At 42.1% G+C, this 19,709-nt stretch overlaps 1 protein-coding gene across 1 annotated transcript in view; it reads left to right on the forward strand.

Annotated features, from left to right (window-relative positions):
* Positions 1-19,709, forward strand: part of LOC126203914 (carboxypeptidase D-like) — a 266,351-nt gene that overhangs the window by 193,218 nt on the left and 53,424 nt on the right. The window contains exon 21 of the mRNA XM_049938305.1: positions 15,595-15,733. Coding sequence (XP_049794262.1) covers positions 15,595-15,733 — 139 coding nt within the window. The remainder of the gene's footprint in view (positions 1-15,594; positions 15,734-19,709) is intronic.

Here is a 19,709-nt window from a genome sequence, read left to right on the forward strand (position 1 = left end):
CTTTCGAATTCATTGAACACCTCTCGCATAGCTCTCCTCACATTACATTTCGCTTCGCGTAATTTTTGTTTGTCTGCAAGGCTTTGGCTATGTTTGTGTTTGCTGTGAAGTTCCCTTTGCTTCTGCAGCTGTTTTCTAACTCGGTTGTTATACCACTGTGGCTCTTTTCCATCAAATGGTTCAAAAGGCTCCGAGCACCATGGGACCCAACCCCCGAGGCCACCAGTCCCCCAGAACCCAAAACCACCCAAACCCAACCAACCCAAGGACACCACACACACACCCACACCCGAGGCAGGACTCGAACCCGCAACCGCAGCGGCTGCGCGGCTCCAGACTGCAGCGCCCAGAACCACTCGGCCACACCGGCCTGCGGCTCTTTTCCATCTTTCACCAGTATAATTGCCCATCTCTCTGAGCCGGAAGCGTGCTACAGTAGTTTCAGGAGGATTTTAATGAACTTTCGTTGACGCCTAATGAAATTTCTATGAAAGCCACCACATGCGTACGCAAATCAGAGGTCCGTTATTTCCGTGAATTACGTGACCTGTGCGTAGGCATCTAATCCCACGTACACTATGTGATCAAAAGTATCCGGACACCACAAAAACATATGTTTTTCATATTAGGTGCATTGTGCTGCCACCTACTGCCAGGTTCTCCATATCAGTGATCTCAGTAGTCATTAGACATCGTGAGAGAGCAGAATGGGGCACTCTGTGGAACTCACGGACTTTGAACGTGGTCAGGTGATTGGGTGTCACTTTTGTCATACGTCTGCACGCGAGATTTCCACACTCCTAAACATCCCTAGGTCCACTGTTTCCGATGTGATAGTGAAGTGGAAATGTGAAAGGACACGTACAGCACAAAAGCGTACAGGGCAACCTCGTCTGTAGACTGTCAGAGACCACCAGCAGTTGAAGAGGGTCGTAATGTGTAATAGGCAGACATCTATCCACACCATCATACCAGGAATTCCAAACTGTATCAGGATCCACTGCAAACACTATGACAGTTAGGCGGGAGGTGAGAAAACTTGGATTTCATGGTCGAGCGGCTGCTCATAAGCCACATATCACGCCGATAAATGCCAAACGACGCCTTGCTTGGTGTAAGGATCGAGTACAATGGATGATTGAATGGTGGAAAAACGTTGTGTGGAGTGACGAATCACGATACACAATGTGGCGATCTGGTGACAGGATGTGGATATGGCGAATGCCTGGTGAATGTCATCTGCCAGCGTGTGTAGTGCATTTGATTTCAGCAATCTTTCATTTGATTTGCTGGTGAAAGATACAAAAACATCTGCATGAATAAGCCTTCAAAACTTAATTTAACGCACAGCATCAACACTTTGCTCAACTCAGCAACCAACCAATATTTTTGAAATGTTTTTGCAGGACATTATAATTTTTACGGTGACAGCTGGCAAAGCATTTATCAGGATACAAAGCAATGTCACCTATCTCATACACAGTGCTGTGTAAAACTGGTGATGTTGGAGTGCTCAGAACATCAATGAGATGTTTGACATTAAATGAATCTCATGACATAGTGAAAAACAAAATATTCTCTCATGACAGTAAACATATATAAAGACTTGATTTACCCCAAGCAAGTGTGTTGAAATTGTTAACTAGGTGATGAATGGCACATGGAAAATTTATCATGTGGGCTGGATTCTCATTCAACTCAGTAAATTGTAATTTTTGTGTAATTACTTTGCAATGACAACTCCATTACATCACACAAAGTTAATTTGCTGAAGTGTTTTCCACCACAGTAGGCTTATGTAATTCATGGTGAGAATGCACTTATGGGTCAATAGTCACGTACCTAGATTGTCATTTTTCTATGTAATTCATTTCAAGAAAAATACATTTTCTTGATGGGTAAACAACTTCTTAGCACTCCTGAAAAACGGTCTGTGCATGTGTGTGTGTGTGTGTGTGTGTGTGTGTAAAAGTGTGGGAGGGGTATATTTGGTGACATTAACCTTTACCCAATTTGATATATTTTTGCAGTGTGTTTATCTTCAGATTGAAAGCACTCTTAGAAGGTACAACTTTAATTTACTCTTGTCATCTATAAAATGTGGCATTAGTGTGCAGAAAATAATATTATTTACAGTTGCCCACACATTGCAACACTCAGTATCATTTTTAATTTTATGAAATAACTGGTCATTAGAGTGTTCGATAACATTTCTCAAATTTGTCGCTTATAATGTTGACAAAGCATATTTATGATGTTGTATAATGTATACCTAAATCCAAAATTTTATTTATACTGATTGGATTTATAACACTAAGAAATTTACTTATTGATTGTTGCAACTGAAAATCAGTTGGGTTGAGGCCATCATAAAAGAAAATAAATTAGTATGTAATTGGGAATTAAATAATCATGACAGGCTGGATACTAATTGAAACTCTCTTTGACTCCCTGGAAGAGCTTCATCTCAAGTGTAAACAGGCATGAGTGAGGATAATCCATAAGAAAGGGTTTCTTGAACTGCTGCAGAAGAATCATTGGTTGATTGCTACATTGAATGGCTTTCTGACCCACATCATACAAGAGGTAGTGTTAGATGCTTGGGCTTCAGATATCTTTTTCTGGTTTGATAAGGAGCTAGAACAAAAGGAAGTTATCTACCAGCAATAACATAATTTTCCTTTTCTTTATATAGTATACCGCTTAAAGCACTTATAGGTGAAGACTGTGTGATTGACCTATGTCTCACAGTATTGCAAAATATGTTATATAGAAAAATTAAAATATTACTATTAAAAGGCACTTTCTAGATAGAAAAAGTTACATCAAAAACAAATGTACACAAAGTGTGTTCTGTAACCTATACACACACTGTAAACAAAATTTAATAATGGAATATACATACTATTATTATTACAATAATGTACAATATCGAAGGGGAGCTGAATTCAAATGTGGAGTGCTGAGTCAAGAAGGAATCAAGTGAAACTGCAAGATGAATAAGTGAATGAGCCACGAGCACTGAAAACTGAATCAGTGAGTGAGCAAAGAATGGAATGACTCGTGGGCTGCCTTGTGATCTGATCTGTGTGGAGTAGTGGTGTAAGCAAGTGAGGAGTGGTAGGTGAGTAGTAAGTGCTTGATGAGAAAATGGTGGTATACAAGTGGTGAGTAGTGAATGGAGAACTAGCTGACCAGTTCTCGTAAGTTAGTTCCTTGCAGCATGCCCACTCTGGTGAAATGTCAAGCATTCCTGTCCTGTAGGGTATCGTCTATTGTAGTGAAGCACTTAATTGGCCAAAATGACAGTTTCTTCCATGGTGCTATCAAAATGTCAACTCCATGAAAGGTGCCATTTCAAATCGAGCAGAAGTAAAAGGTGAGAAAGTGTTGTATGCATTAATGCAGCATTCTAAAGAACTGAACTTTCTCTGCTTTCTATTCTTTTCTTGCTAGAAAAATCTGTTAACAAAACACACACACACATCATCCATAGAAAATTTTCTGTGGCTTTGGAGAAATTTGTTACTATAACGCTAGAACATATGCGACAATTCACCATCTTCCATGGGGCACTGTTGCACAGACTGCCCTAGAATGTATGTTCTGTTCAGTGACTTCACGGGTGATAAGTTTCGGATCTGAAGAGCTACCACTTGTTTTTTTCTGAGTCATCAGTTGCTCACTCCATAGAAGGATCTAGCTCTTTAAACTATTTCAGGAGCAGATTGCTCCTTATTAATTAAAACAAGTAAATAAACAGCGAGAACTTGTAGTCTGACCAGAAGGCATAGTTCTTCACCAAAGCTTGAGGAACAACCTGCTATTCCCATATGATGGAGAAAACATTCAAGAGAGATATGCAAAGTTTGCATCATCTTGAAAGCAAAGTGGTTAAAACTATAATTTCTCATTCTGTAGGAGCAGTGTTAATTTCCCATGTGACTGTCCAAATTTAGATTTTCTGTGGTTTTTCTAAATGGCTTAAGGCGATTTCCAGAATGATTTCTGTGATAGGGGCACAACCAACTGCTTTCCCCCAACCAAGTTCATGCTCCAACTATAATAACTCATTGTGAACATGATATTAAACTCTGATCTATGTACTGCATAATGCAAAAGATGTGTGCAAAATAGACACAAAAACTTGAAGCTGCTAGATCAGTTCCAAAATGACAATCTTTTTTGACCATTCTCCAGTGCTGTCTTGTGTGGGATTGGGACAGTTTTGATTTTGACTGGGACTAGAACAGATCAGATCACAAGTCAGCCGATGAGTCATTCCACTCTTTGCTCACTCACCAATTTAGTTTTCAGTGCTCTTGGCTCGTTCAGTGATCCATCTTCCAGTTTGACTTGATTCCTTCTTGACTCAGCACTCCCCATTTGAATTCAGATCACCATTGATATTGTTCATTATTGTAATAATAATAATAGTTTGTATCTGACTTATTAAATGGTTCAAATGGCTCTGAGCACTATGAGACTCAACTGCTGTCATTAGTCCCCTAGAACTTAGAACTAGTTAAACCTAACTAACCTAAGGACATCACAAACATCCATGCCCGAGGCAGGATTCGAACCTGCGACCGTAGCGGTCTCGCGGTTCCAGACTGCAGCGCCTTTAACTGCACGGCCACTTCGGCCGGCCTGACATTATTAAATATTATGTTTATAGTGTGTGTAAAGTTTACAGAACATGATTTGTTCACATCTGTTTTTGTTGTAACTTTTTCTATCTAGAAAGTGCCTCTTAATAGTAATATTTTAATTTTTCTATATAAAACGTTTTGCAGTACTATGAAACATTAGTCAGATACAGTCTTCAACAATAAGTGCCTTAAGGGGCATATGGTTTGATTCTACCGAATTGTGTAAAGAAAAGGAAAATTATATTATTGCCAGCAGATAACTTCCTGTTGTTCTCGATCCTCATCAAATATCTTAAGCCCAAGCTTCCAACAGTACCTCTGGTATGATGCGGGTCAGGAAGCCATTCAACATAACAATCAACCAATGATTCTTCTGCAGCAATTGAAGAAAGCCTTTCTTATGGATTGTTCTCACTCATGCCTGCTAACACTTCAGATGGAGCTCTTCCAGGGAGTCAAAGTGAGTTTCAATCAGTATCCAGCCTGTCATTATTATTTAATTCCCAATTACATACTAATTTACTTTCTTTTATGATGGCCTCACCACAACTGATTTTCAGTTGCAACAATCAATAAGTAAATTTCTTCTACATCTACGTCTACATCTACATCCATACTCCGCAAGCCACCTGACAGTGTGTGCGGAGGGTACCCTGAGTAGCTCTATCGGTTCTCCCTTCTGTTCCAGTCTCATATAATTCATGGAAAGGATTGTCGGTATGCTTCTGTGTGGGCTTTAATCTCTCTGATTTTATCCGCATGGTCTCTTCGCGAGATATACATAGGAGGGAGCAATACACTGCTTGACTCCTCAGTGAAGGTATGTTCTCGAAACTTTCACAAAAGCCCGTACCGAGCAACTGAGCGTCTCTCCTGCAGAGTCTTCCACTGGAGTTTATCTATCATCTCTGTAATGCTTTCGTGATTACTAAATGATCCTGTAATGAAGCGCGCTGCTCTCCATTGGATCTTCTCTCTCTCTTCCATCAACCCTATCTGGTACGGATCCCACACTGCTGAGCAGTATTCAAGCAGTGGGTGAACAAGCGTACTGTAACCTACTTCCTTTGTTTTCGGATTGCATTTCCTTAGGATTCTTCCAATGAATCTCAGTCTGGCATCTGCTTTACCGACGATTAGCTTTATACGATCATTCCATTTTAAATCACTCCTAATGCATACTCCCAGATAATTTATAGAATTAACTGCTTCCAGTTGTTGACCTGCTATTTTGTAGCTAAATGATAAGGTATCTATCTTTCTATATATTCACAGCACATTACACTTGTCTACATTGAGATTCAATTGCCATTCCCTGCACCATGCGTCAATTCGCTGCAGATCCTCCTGCATTTCAGTACAATTTTCCATTGTTACAACCTCTCGATATACCACAGTATCATCCGCAAAAACCCTCAGTGAACGTCCGATGTCATCCACAAGGTCATTTATGTATATTGTGAATAGCAACGGTCCTATGACACTCCCCTGCGGCACACCTGAAATCACTCTTACTTCGGAAGTCTTCTCTCCATTGAGAATGACATGCTGCGTTCTGTTATCTAGGAACTCTTCAATCCAATCACACAATTGGTCTGACAGTCCATATGCTCTTACTTTGTTCATTAAACAACTGTGGGGAACTGTATCGAACACTTTGCGGAAGTCAAGAAACACAGCATCTACCTATGAACCCGTGTCTTATGGCCCTCTGAGTCTCGTGGACGAATAGCGCAAGCTGGGTTTCACATGATCGTCTTTTTCGAAACCCATGCTGATTCCTACAGAGTAGATTTCTAGTCTCAAGAAAAATCATTATACTCGAACATAATACGTGTTCCAAAATTCTACAACTGATCGAAGTTAGAGATATAGGTCTATAGTTCTGCACATCTGTTCGACGTCCCTTCTTAAAAATGGGGATGACCTGTGCCCTTTTCCAATCCTTTGGAATGCTACGCTCTTCTAGAGACCTACGGTACACCGCTGCAAGAAGGGGGGCAATTTCATTCGTGTACTCTGTGTAAAATCGAACTGATATCCCATCAGGTCCAGTGGCCTTTCCTCTTTTGAGTGATTTTAATTGTTTCTCTATCCCTCTGTCGTCTATTTCGATATCTACCATTTTGTCATCTGTGCGACAATCTAGTGTTATAAATTCAATCAGAGTAAATAAAATTTGAGATTTAGGTATACATTATACAACATCATAAATATGTTTTGTCAACATTATAAGCAACAAATTTGAAAAATGTTATCGAACACTCTAATGACCAGTTATTTCATAACTGGTTGTGTTGCAATGTATGGGCAGCTGTAAATAATATTATTTTCTGCACACTAAAGCCACATTTTATAGATGAGAAGATTAAATTAAAGTTGTACCTTCTAAGAGTGCTTTCAATCTGAAGATAAACACACTGCAAAAATATATCAAACTGGGTAAAGGTTAATGTCACCAAACATAACCCGCCCCTCCCACACTTTTACACACACACACACACACACACACACACACAAACACACACACACACACACACACACAGACCGTTTTTCAGGAGTGCTAAGAAGTTGTTTACGCATCAAGAAAATGTATTTTTCTTGAAATGAATGACATAGAAAAATGTCAAGCTAGGTACGTGACTATTGACCCATAAGTGCATTCTCACCATGAATTACATAAGCCTACTGTGGTGGAAAACACTTCAGCAAATTAACTTTGTGTGATGTAATGGATTTGTCATTGCAATGTAATTACACAAAAATTACAATTTACTGAGTTGAATGAGAATCCAGCCCACATGATAAATTTTCCATGTGCCATTCCTCAACTAGTAACAATTTCAACACACTTGCTTGGGGTAAATCATGTCTTTATATATGTATACTGTCACGAGAGAATATTTTGCTTTTCACTATGTCATGGGATTCATTTAATGTCAAACATCTCATTGATGTTCTGAGCACTCCAACATCACCAGTTTTACACAGCACTGTGTATGAGATAGGTGACATTGCTTTGTATCCTGATAAATACTTTGCCAGCTGTCACTGTAAAAATTATAATGTCCTGCAAAAACACTTCAAAAATATTGGTTGGTTGCTGAGTTGAGCAAAATGTTGATGCTCTGCGTTAAATTAAGTTTTCAAGGCCTATTCATGCAGATGTTTTTGTGTCTCTCACCAGCAAATCAAATGATAGATTGCTGAAATCAAAAGATAACAATGCTTTCACTTCTTAAAGCTGGAATGCAAGTGCCAAAAACTGGAGCTTTTCGCTCAGTATGATATTTTGACGTATGTGCATCAGCTTCTGAAGGCATTTTCAGAAAAGGGGAACTGTAAACAAAGAATGAACCTTGGTCAGTTTTGTAAAAATTGTGAGAGGATTTTATGGTAATAAGGTGCCATCTTCGTTAACTGCCTGAAAAAGGGTCAAACAGTAAATCAGAGAGAAACATAGCATCATCAGTCATTACTTGTACTAGAGCTTACAGAGTTCTGAGAGAGAAATGCCACAGCATCTTGCTGCGCATTCCAAACAGTGGAGCAAATAATAAACCATATACTATTAAAATGCTTCATCCATATAAATGTTCCATCAAATCTGGCTCCACCAGACTACAACCTAATCACTGCAACCAACAATAATTTTACTACTGCACTACTGCCACCATCATTATTAATAGTAGTAGTAGTAGTAGTAACAACAGTTTAAACACAGGAAAATAAATTATTCAATGTGTAGGTATGGTATGGTGTGGGTAAGAAAGCCATTCAACATAACAATCAACCAATGATTCTTCTGCAGCAATTCAAGAAATCCTTTCTCATGGATTGTCCTCACTGTTGTCTGCTTTCACTTCAGATGAAGTTCTTCCAGGGAGTCAAGTGAGTTTCAATCTTTATCCAGCCTGTCATGGTCATTCGGTTCCCAACTAAATATTGGTTTATTTTCTTTTCTGAAGCCCTGACTCGAGCTGATTTTTATTTGCAACAACTGATAAGTAAGTCTCTCAGTGCAATAAATCCAAACAGATTAAATAAAATTATGGAATTAGGTATACAGCATTTTAAAAAAATTATAAATATGGTTTGCCAAAATTATAAGTTACTAATTCATGCTCTCTAATGACCAGTTATTTCATAAAAATAAAAATGATTTGAGTGTTGCAAATGCAAGTATGGGTTGATGAGTGTAAGTAATAATAGTTTCTATTCATTAATGTCACATTTTACAGATGAAAAGACTAATTTAAAGTTGTACCTTCTAAGAGCCTTTCGATTTGAAGAAAGACACTGCAAAACTATTTCAAATAGGGTAAAGGACACCCTTTTATACATAGATTAAAAAAAGCTTTGCATCACACCGGTTCCCAGAACTCCTGAAGATACTCGCTGACTGTGGATATTGTATAACATACATAGTCCCTTTGACTGTTCAGAAATGTCACTAAACCCACCCAAAGATGTAAACAACCATGCTTACCAGTGCCTATCAGGCGGAGGCGGTCTGACAGACGATGAATTTCAGTCATTCCACCAGGAAGGAGGTACACGGCTCATGTTGTCTGTAGTTCAACCATATATAGATGGTCGATACAGCAGTTCGATCGCATCCACATTGTTACTTTGTGCCAGGGAGGGCTTTCAACAAGGGAAGTGTCCATCATCTTAGAGTGAACCAAAGCAATGTTGTTCAGACATGGAGGGGATACAGAGAGACAGGAACTGTCGATGACATGCCTCGCTCAGGATGCCCAAGGGCTACTACTGCAGTGGATGACCGCTACCTACAGACTATGGCTCAGAGAAACCCTCACAGCAATGCCTCCACGTTGAATAATGCTTTTCGTGCAGCTACAGGACGTCGTGTTACGACTCAAACTGAGTGCAATAGGCTGCATGATGTGCAACTTCACTCCTGATGTCCATGGCGAGGTCCATCTTTGCAACCAGGACACTATGCAGCGTGGTACAGATGGGCCCAACAAAATGCGAATGAACTGCTCAGAATTGGCATCACCTTCTCTTCACCAATGAGTGTCACATATGCCTTCAACCAGACAATCATGGGAGAGGTGTTTGGAGACAACCCAGTCAGCATGAACGCCTTAGACGCAGTGTCCAGCGAGTGCAGCAAAGTGGAGGTTCCCTGCTGTTTTTGGGTAGCATTATATGGGGCCAACGTACGCCGTTGGTGGTCATGGAAGGCGCCATAATGGCTGTACCATATGTGAATGCGACCCTTTGACTGATAGTGCACACACATCGGCGAGACATTTGTCTTCCTGGACAACAATTCGCACCCCCATTGTGCACATCTTGTGAATGACTTCCTTCAGGATAACAACAACACTCGACTAGAGTGGCCGGCATGTTCTCCATTCATGAACCCTATCAAACATGCTTGGGATAGTTTGAAAAGGGCTGTTTATGGACGACGCATTGCACCAACCACTCTGAAGGATCTACAGTAAATCGCCATTGAGGAGTGGGGCAATCTAGACCAACACTGCCTTGATGAACTTGTGGATAGTATGCCACGACGAATACAGGCATGTATCAATGCAAGAGGTTATGCTACTGGGTATTAGAGGCACTGGTGTGTACAGCAGTCTGGGCCACCATCTTTGGAGGTCTCGCTGTATGGTGGTACAACATGCAATGTGTGGTTTTCATGAACAATAAAAAGGGCGAAAATGATGTTTATATTGATCTCTATTCCAATTTTCTATACAGGTTCTGGAACTCTTGGAACCGAGGTGCTGCAAAACTTTTTTGTGGTGTGTATATCACCAAATACAATGTCAAGTTTAAAATAACTGCCAGAATAAAGGACACTGCTTCAAACATTAACTCGGCTGCCATACTTTTGAACCTACCATACATCCTATATTTTGTACTTGCTTTAAATCTCATTTTGTAACATGCAATACAAATCCTATTTAGAAAAATGTTGATGAGATGAAAGGTTACTTGAAACAATGTCAATTTGCTGAATCAGTCTTTATCCATTTGATGCTGTAATGTGTGGGAATTCTTCAGTTTGGCAGGAGTTCCATGGTACCATCAGTTCCAAGGAAGACAGCCTGGGACCTATAGCGATTGTCACAATAGACAAATATTGATCTGAGGTATAGTTTCATAGAAGTAATGATTCCTTAAACATGTACAATTCCAGTTCCCAATGCTTCACAAGTTGCTTCTGAAAATGTTACGTACCCCAGTTTCCTCTTCTATGGAATAGGAGGAGTTGACAAGGAGAATTTTTTTCAATTTGTTTCCAAATTTTACTTTATTGTCTATCAGACATTTTGTATCACTGAGTAAGTGATCAAAAATTTAAATTGCAGCATTATGCACATATTTTCATTCTAAGGGTAATCTGAATGTGGAGTAATGCACGTCATTTTTCCTTCAGGTATTGTTATTATCGACATCATTATTCCTTTTGAACTGCAGTGGATTATTTACCATAAACTTTTTGAGGGAATAGTTACTACTCACCGTATAGTGGAGATGCTGACTCACAGATAGGCACAGCTGAAAAGACTGTCATACAATAAGCTTTCAGCCAAGAAGGCCTTTGTCAAAAATAGACACCATACACACAAACACACACACATCCACGTGCACACACACATGCAAACACAATTCACGCATGATCACAGTCTCTGGCAGCTGAAGCTTGACTACAGACAGCAGTGCATGATGGGGGAGAGGCAACCGGGTGGGGCTAAGGAAGAGGCTGACGTGGGGAGGGGGAGGGATAGCAGGGTAAGGTTTGGGGGTAGCAAAGTGGTGCTGTGGGAGCATGCAGGGATAAGGTGGAGAGAGGGTAAGGCAGTTAGATGCAGTTGGGAAGTAAGACAGAGGGTGGGGGGTGGGGGAGTGTAGTGGAGAAGGAGAGAAGTAAAAGGACTACAAATACTAACAAAGAGATAGAGGGGCTGGCCAGTACTTACCTCAGCTCAGCACAGCCGATAGATACACAAAAAACAGAACCGAAAATTTACGTTCCTAGCTTTCAGAACAAAAGTTCCTTCATCAGGGAGGAGAGGGGGGAAAGAAAGGGAAGAAGGGAAAGTAGATTCAGTTACTCACAACCCAGGTTATGAAGCAACAGGGAAAGGAAAACAGGGAGGGTAGCAAGGATGGAGGCATGGTTGTCAGAGGGAAGCCAAAGATATTCTACTGTAAGTACTGTGCCAGCTTCAAACCAAAGAGGATGCATACAGAAGTAAAGAGGTATATAGTATAAAGATAAACACAACTATGTAGGATGAAAAGATGCGTGAATGGCTAAAGAGGAAAGGGAAAGAGGAGAAGACTGAAGAGTAAATGGGAGTGAGGTTGTTTAACGTAGGTTCAGTCCAGGGGGATGGCGGAATGAAAGGATGTGTTGGAGTGCAAGTTCCCATCTCGCAGTTCAGAGGGACTGGTGTTGGGTGGGAGAAGCCAAATGGCACATACAGTGTAGCAGGTTCCTAGGTCCCTAGAATTATGCTGGAGGGCATGCTCCGCTACTGGGTATTGGACATCTCCTAGGCGGACAGTTCGTCTGTGTCCGTTCATGCGCTCAGCCAGTTTAGTTGTTGTCATACCGATGTAAAAGGCTGTGCAGTGCAGGCATGTCAGTTGATAAACGACATGTGTAGTTTCACACGTGGCCCTGCCTTGAATTGTGTATGTTTTACTAGTAGCGGGGCTGGAGTAGGTGGTTGTGGGGGGATGCATGGGGCAGGTTTTGCAGCGGGGTCGGTTACAGGGGTAGGAACCGCTGGGTAGAGAAGGTAGTCTGGGAATATTGTAGGGTTTAACAAGGATGTTACGGAGGTTAGGGGGGCGACGAAAGGCAACTCTGGGTGGTGTGGGGAGAATTTTGTCAAGGGATGATCTCATTTCAGGGGTTGACTTGAAAAAGTCATATCCCTGGCAGACTAATTTGTTGATGTTTTCGAGGCCAGGATAATATTGGGTGACAAGGGGGATGCTTCTGTGTGGTCTGGGGATAGGAACATTGTTGTTGGACGGGGAGGAATGTATTGCTCTGGAGATCTGTTTCTGGACAAGGTCTGCAGGATAGTTGCGGGAGAGGAAAGAACTGGTTATGTTATTGGTGTAATTGTTGAGGGATTCGTCACTGGAGCAGATACGTTTGCCACGAATACCTAGGTTGTAGGGAAGGGAGCGTTTGATGTGGAATGGATGGCAGCTATCAAAGTGAAGGTACTGTTGTTTGTTTGTGGGTTTGATATGGACAGAGGTGTGGATGTGAGCTTCAACAAGATGAAGGTCAACATCCAGGAAGGTGGCTTGGGTTTTGGAGAAGGACCAGGTGGAATTCAGATTCGAAAAGGAGTTGAGGTTATGGAGGAAATTAAGGAGTGTTTCTTCACCATGAGTCCAGACCACAAAGATGTCATCTATAAACCTATACCAGGCCAGGGGAAGCAGCTGTTGGGTCTTCAGGAAAGCCTCCTCCATGCGGCCCATGAAGAGGTTGGCATAGGATGGAGCCATCCTGGTTCCCACGGCCGTTCCCCTGATTTGTTTGTAGGTCTGGCCTTCAAAAGTGAAGTAATTATGGGTGAGGATGAAGTTGGTAAGTGTGATAAGGAACGAGGTATTTGGAAGATCTTCGGGTGGGCGTTGGGAGAGGTAGTGCTCAAGGGCAGAGAGACCATGGGTATGTGGGATGTTTGTGTAAAGGGATGTAGCATCTATGGTGACAGGAAAGGTTTCAGGTGGGAGAGGAGTGGGAATGTGTATCTATCGGCTGTACTGAGCTGAGGTAAGTACTGGCCAGCCCCTCTATCTCTTTGTTAGTATTTGTTTCACATCTTTATATGAGATTTTCCATTAATCATTTAGAAGTAAAAGGACTGAATGCATTGGTGGAATGAAGGGCTGTGTAGTGCTGTAATGGGAACAGGGAAGAAGCTAGATGGGTAAGGACAAAGACTAATGAAGTTTGAGGCCAGGAGGGTTATGGGAACATAGCATATATTGTAGGGAGAGTTCCCACCTGTGCAATTTAGAAAAGCTGGTGTTGGTGTGAAGGCTACAGGTGACACAGGGTGTGAAGCAGTCACTGAAATGAAGAACGCTGTGTTTGGTGGCGTGCTCAGCAATAGGGTGGTTCCATTGTTTTTTGGCCACAGTTTGTCTGTGGCCATTCATGCGGACAGACAGCTTGTCAGTTGTCATGCCCATGTAGAATGCAGCACAATGGTTGCAGATTACTTTGTAGATCCCAGGAATGGTTTCACAGGTAGCCATGCCTTTGATGGGAAAGGTGATTTTTGTGACCGGACTGGAGTAGGTGATGGTGGGAGGATGTATGGAACATGTCTTGCATCTAGGTCTATTACAGGAATATGAGGCAAGAGGTTGGGAGCAGGGGTTGCATAGGGATGGACGAGGATATTTTATAGGTTTGGTGGGTGGTGGACTACCACTTTGGGGGGGGGGGGGGGGGGCGAGAAGGACAGTGGGTAGAGGACATTTCTCATTTCAGAGCATGATGAGAGCTAGTCGAAACCCTGTCAAAGAATTCAGTTGTTCCAGTCCTGGGTTATATTGAGTCACGTGAGGAATGCTCCTCTGTGGCTGGATGGTGGGGCTTTGGGAGGGGGTGTGTGACTGGAAAGATTAGGCTTGGGAGACCTGTTCTTGTACAAGGTTGATTACAATCTGTAAAGGACTCAGTGAGCCCCCTGGTGCATTTTGAGAGGCACTGCTTGTCACTGCAGATGCGATGGCCATGGGTGGCTTGGCTGTATGAAAGGAACTTCTTGGTATGGAATAGGTGGCAGCTGTCGAAGTGGAAGTATTGCTGGTGGTTGGTAGGTTTGATATGGACAGAGGTACTGATCTAGCCATCTTTGAGGTGTACGTCAGCATCAAGGAAGGTGGCTTGTTGGATTGAGATGGACCAGGTGAAGCAATTAGGAAAGAAGGTATTGAGGTCTGGAGAAATGTGAGTAGGGTGTTCTCACCCTTGATCCAGATCACAAAGACATCAGTTGTAGCCCTGACTAATCATCATTCCTCCTGGGACACTCTGAATAAAACTGTTTTGCAGTGTTAGTGTTACTTGTTTTTGATTTCTGTTTATAACTCAGAAAGTGACTCTTGAGTATGGTTGAAACCTGTAGTTGTGTCTGCATAAGAAGAGCAATCTCATGTGTATGCTATCTGTCTGTTTAGTGTATGTGTCATAGAGAGCAGTTGATCGTTATCAACTTTGGTGACTAATGGTGTAATAGCTTCAATATTGGATGGGTAGCAAATAAAAAGTGTATTTGCTGTGGTGGAAATTTGTAGGAGGAAAATGCAGCTCTGATACAAAAGTAAAAAATAAACAAGAATAAAAACAACAACAGTTGTTTTATTGTAAATAAGTATTTTTGCATTGTTGTCAGTATTGAGTAATTTATTGTATGAGATGATAGAAATAAGAATGTTACAATAGAAAACACCAGATGTTGCCAGTGAAGCACTGTTCAGCAGAGAATGGTTTTAGATAAAGAAAGAGAGAATCATTGACATCCAGTCAGAACTAATGACAGACTTTAGAAATTGATCCTATTTGTCTCTCTCTGTCTTCTTTATTCTCACATCCTGAATTAAACATTCATACATTTTTGGTTAACTCATTGTTTTGTCCTTGTATACCTTGCACACTGTTACTGTCAGGTGTCAAGCTAGATGGTGAAGGGAATCAAAAAAAGTCCACACCCCTCTGTTGTCAAGATTCGTCAGTGGAACTTGCTGGAATCCCTATGGTATATCTGCAGAAAAGAATTTTCCTCCAACTTCTTTATTCTAATTGGTAGTATTCTTTATGTGTACTGTAATTAATATGTAATGTGATTTATTTTTTAAAGAGAGTATCACTCCTTTGGAATGACTTAACTGTTTCATAAATTTTCAGAATGCCAGAGTGATGATCATGCCAGCGGTTAACCCAGATTCTTTACTGGAAAATGTAACTGATTCCTCTGAAGTTATCTCTGGGAGTGCAAATAGTAAAAACTCACATGGTATAGAAATTGATAAGGATTTTCCTACAGGTAATTGACAGAATTGTTGTAACGTTGCTCGTAAGTTGATTCACAAAAAATGAAACACAGAAATGCTGAAATTTTAACTACAATAGGTTTTATATGTAACTAATCTAGGCAATACAGATAGTATAATCTGTTGTGGTTGTGCCCTTTTGCAATGTTTTGTGGTTGCTAGCTGGACGAGGAGAGGGTGGTATAATTGGTGGGTGACCAGTTCCCTCTCACTACAACACAAAATACACACATGGTTAAAATACACTTTATTATAGAAACCAATTGAGTACTTAAATTTAGTGATGCCCAATCTGAAGCTCTGTGGTTAACAGCTGTGAAATAACATGTACTAATTCTTAAATCTTGTCCATGTCCATATCACACCTACATACAATGACTAATATTCCCTGACAGCTAACTAAGGTGCAAGGCAATGACCATCACTGTGGAAGACTAGAGCACAGTGCAACATATTGAGGTGCAAAGTGAACTGAGTACCAATGTGACGTGCCGAGGTATTACAATTGAGAGATTGAGCTAGCTCGGTTGGTGGCAGCGGTCTATATGTATGGTGCCCCCAGGAGACGTTATCAGTGTATAGCGTGGGAGCTTGTCTTGGTCTTCTATTGTCATAGGTGCATCTAGTTCAGCGCCTGCTATGCTGTGTTTCTTAGTGTTAATCAGTCTGCTGGCGAAGGCGTGCGCCTACACAATCCCCCCCGCAGAAACACCGTACCATTGTTGTGTACTGGAGATGTGAACGACAATGGAGCCGGGAGCCATAGCTGTGGAGGGTGGTGTACTCCCGGCCGTATCCTGCCATCTGGCTTGTGAGAGCAGAGGAAGTCCTCTTGAAAACACTGCCCAGGATACACGTACAGTCCTGAGGGCCTCTCCTGTGCAGTGATGGCAATGGCAATGGCAGGTCCTGGTCCATCAGGTCTGAGAGCGGCGATAGTGCGATGGCCATTGGCTCATTGTGGGGTGCCATGATGGCACCAGTGGGCAGATGCAAAGGCCATGTGGTCCCATGAGGGCATGTATCTGGGGGACAAAATGCAGCTGAATCACAGGGCAAACGGCAAATGCAAATTTGATTCTGGTGACGGCACTGCAAACCATCAGGACCTGCAATTAGGTACATATATGTACCAATGCATTTCTGGGTCTTGCCTCGCTCCCAGTGCTGATGTTGGCCAAAAACCCTGTAAAGAACAAGATTAGGTGGTGCAAAGCAATACTTGTGGGCCATTGGCGATGCCGGATGCTGTGGTGGGTGGAGCAAGTGAAGCAGCATCCGATGGTGGCAGCCATGCAGAAGTTCCACCGGTGATGGTCTGTCACATGGGTGGGAGTAACAGGAGGCGAGGAAAAGTTGCAGCACCTGTTCCTACATGTGGGAGGTGCGAAGCTTGTCCATCTGTTGTTTAAAAGTGCATATGAAGCATTCTGCTTCTCAATTGGACTGCGGGTGAAACTGAGTTTGTTAGAGGATGAATGCCATTTAATTCACAAAACTGTTCAAAGTAATGTGACATGAACTGAGGTCCATTGTCCGTAACAATGACTTCAGGCAATCCTTCAATGCAAAAAATTGAGGACAAAACTTGAACAGTGCTATGTGATATGGTAGAGTTCATAGGCACCGCAAATGGAAACTTGCTAAAAGAGTCTACCACTATGAGCCAACTAGTGTTCCAAAATGGTCATGCAAAGTCTCCGTGCACTTGTTGCCATAGGGATTGAGTCTTAGACCAAGCTGAGAATGTCTGTGATGGAGCGGATTGGTTTTCCAAGCAAGTGCGACACTTTGATGTCATCTGCTGAATTTGTGCGTCCATGCCCTGCAAGTAGTGCCGGTGCACTAACTGTTTAATGCGAACAATTCCCCAGTGTCCTTGATGAAGCAGTTTGTAACACATCCTGTAGCAGCACTGTGGGAATGAGCACACACGATTGTCCACTGTCAGATTGTACTAAGATCACACCTTGTTGTACTGAAAGCTTATGCCGATGAGCAAAGTATCGGCACACTACTGCGTTCTGAAAACTGTTCAGTGAGTGAGGCCAAGATGTGTAAATATAATGCAACAAAATCTTCAGATCGGGGTCTTCTTCCATGGCCTGTGCAATTTTTCTGTAATTTAGTGGAAAAGATTGCAGCAGTTCTTTTAATTCATTGGCTACTCTGTCTCGTAAAGCATTCTGAATTGGTAGAGCCCAGAAAAACTTAGGCTATGCATTGTCTTTCAGGGTAATGTGTGCTGCAAAATTCTTAGCATTGCCAAGTCCATCAGAAAAGGGTTTAGGAAATTTCTTAAGCACACTAGCTACACTGTCTTTTGGATTAAAAGCAGTCATTGAAAGTACGGTGTCTTGGATGCTAAGGCCAAACAAGTCCAAGCCAAAAATATTTTCACTGTTTCTTGATAGCAACATTGTAAATTTCACAGTCCTCGTGTGAGATTTGTAAGTGGCAGGCAAACTACACTGTACAAGTACTGGAATTTCCTGTCTGTTGTATACAGTGAGGTGCGTGCTAGATTCTGACAGGCGTGGTGAGCTTAACTGTTTGAACGTGGCACAATTAAGCAAAGTTACAGAAGCACCCATATCAGTTTGAAAGCCAACACGATGGCCAGCAATTTGTAGTGTTACAAATGATTTGTTGGAATAGCATTGCACTGCACTGAGACGAGATGAGGGCACAACCTTACTTGAATTGCTGCTAGGTCCTTTAGTAGGTTTTGAAAACACTGCATTCACAGAATGCGCATGAGACCTGTTGCTGCAAGAGTGGGCAGAAACGGCGTTCTTTTGCCATTGCAAGCAAGCTGTCTGGACATGGCCTTTCTTTCCACATGAGCAGTGTTGTAACTGGGACAGGAAAGATCGCGGGGTTGCCGCAAATGAAAACTTGGTGGCACCGAACGGGAGTGGCCCGAGAACAAACAACATGGACGAACGGGAATGGAAGGACAAGCACGACAACAGACAACCGAGCCAGACACCAAGATCAACAACAAAGTATTAAGCAACAGGGTCACAAGAGAGAACCTCAAAAAAAAAAAAAAAAAAAAAAACGTCCCCTCGTAAACAGGAAGTAAGCACAACATAAACACAATGTCTGTAAGTGAGATATCAACCGACTCAATGCGAATACCAGACTGCCTTGCTGAGTGAGAGGCAGCCACCTAAATACACGATAGGGTATGTTGCTATTGGCCACTGGGACCACGTGCTCCAAAGTGGCGCCCTAACGTTACACTCGGGCCAGGACTGCGCGCACCACAGCTTACGGTGGCGACTGCTGCAGAAACCTCTAGCGGTCATTGAGTTCCATGCCACCTGGTGCGGATTGGAAACCCGCGGGGCTCTGTACCAGAAGCAGCATGTTGTGTTGTCACTTATGGCAAGCAAAACAGCGAGGGCAAGAATTCACTAGATTTACAGGCCTGACTACTTGTTTACTAGGCTGTCTGTGCATCAGTGTGCATGCTCGTTGTGGCGGCTGAGTGGCGCGGTCGTGGGCAAGAGGCGACTCGATCCCACAGATCAGGACCTGATCAAAATGGCACTGGAATCAAATTGTTCTAATATTTGCAATACTTGATGGAGCAAAGGATATGAATACTTGAGAATCTGTTCTCTAATTCTGCTATCAGGCACATTGTATGTGATCGCATCAGGATCATCGTGTCACTATAAAAGTTGCCACAACCACACTTGAGTTTACACTACCTAGTAAGACACTGTAAGCTGGTATACCACTAACGGTGGCGAAACATCTGAAATCTGGGGCTCCCATGATGGACAGGAAATAATGAGATTTCACAGTACCTTGAATTCGATGAACTTCAAAGTGGGCCTGGAACTGGGTGAGATATTTGAGCCATTCCTTTTGTTTTTTACTGAAGTGCCAAAATGGTGGAATGTTGTTTGGGGGCACTTGTTGGAAGCAATTACTGTAAGTAAACAGCTATGTGGT

This window comes from Schistocerca nitens, chromosome 9 (genome assembly GCF_023898315.1).
Source record: "Schistocerca nitens isolate TAMUIC-IGC-003100 chromosome 9, iqSchNite1.1, whole genome shotgun sequence".
NCBI lineage: Eukaryota > Metazoa > Arthropoda > Insecta > Orthoptera > Acrididae > Schistocerca > Schistocerca nitens.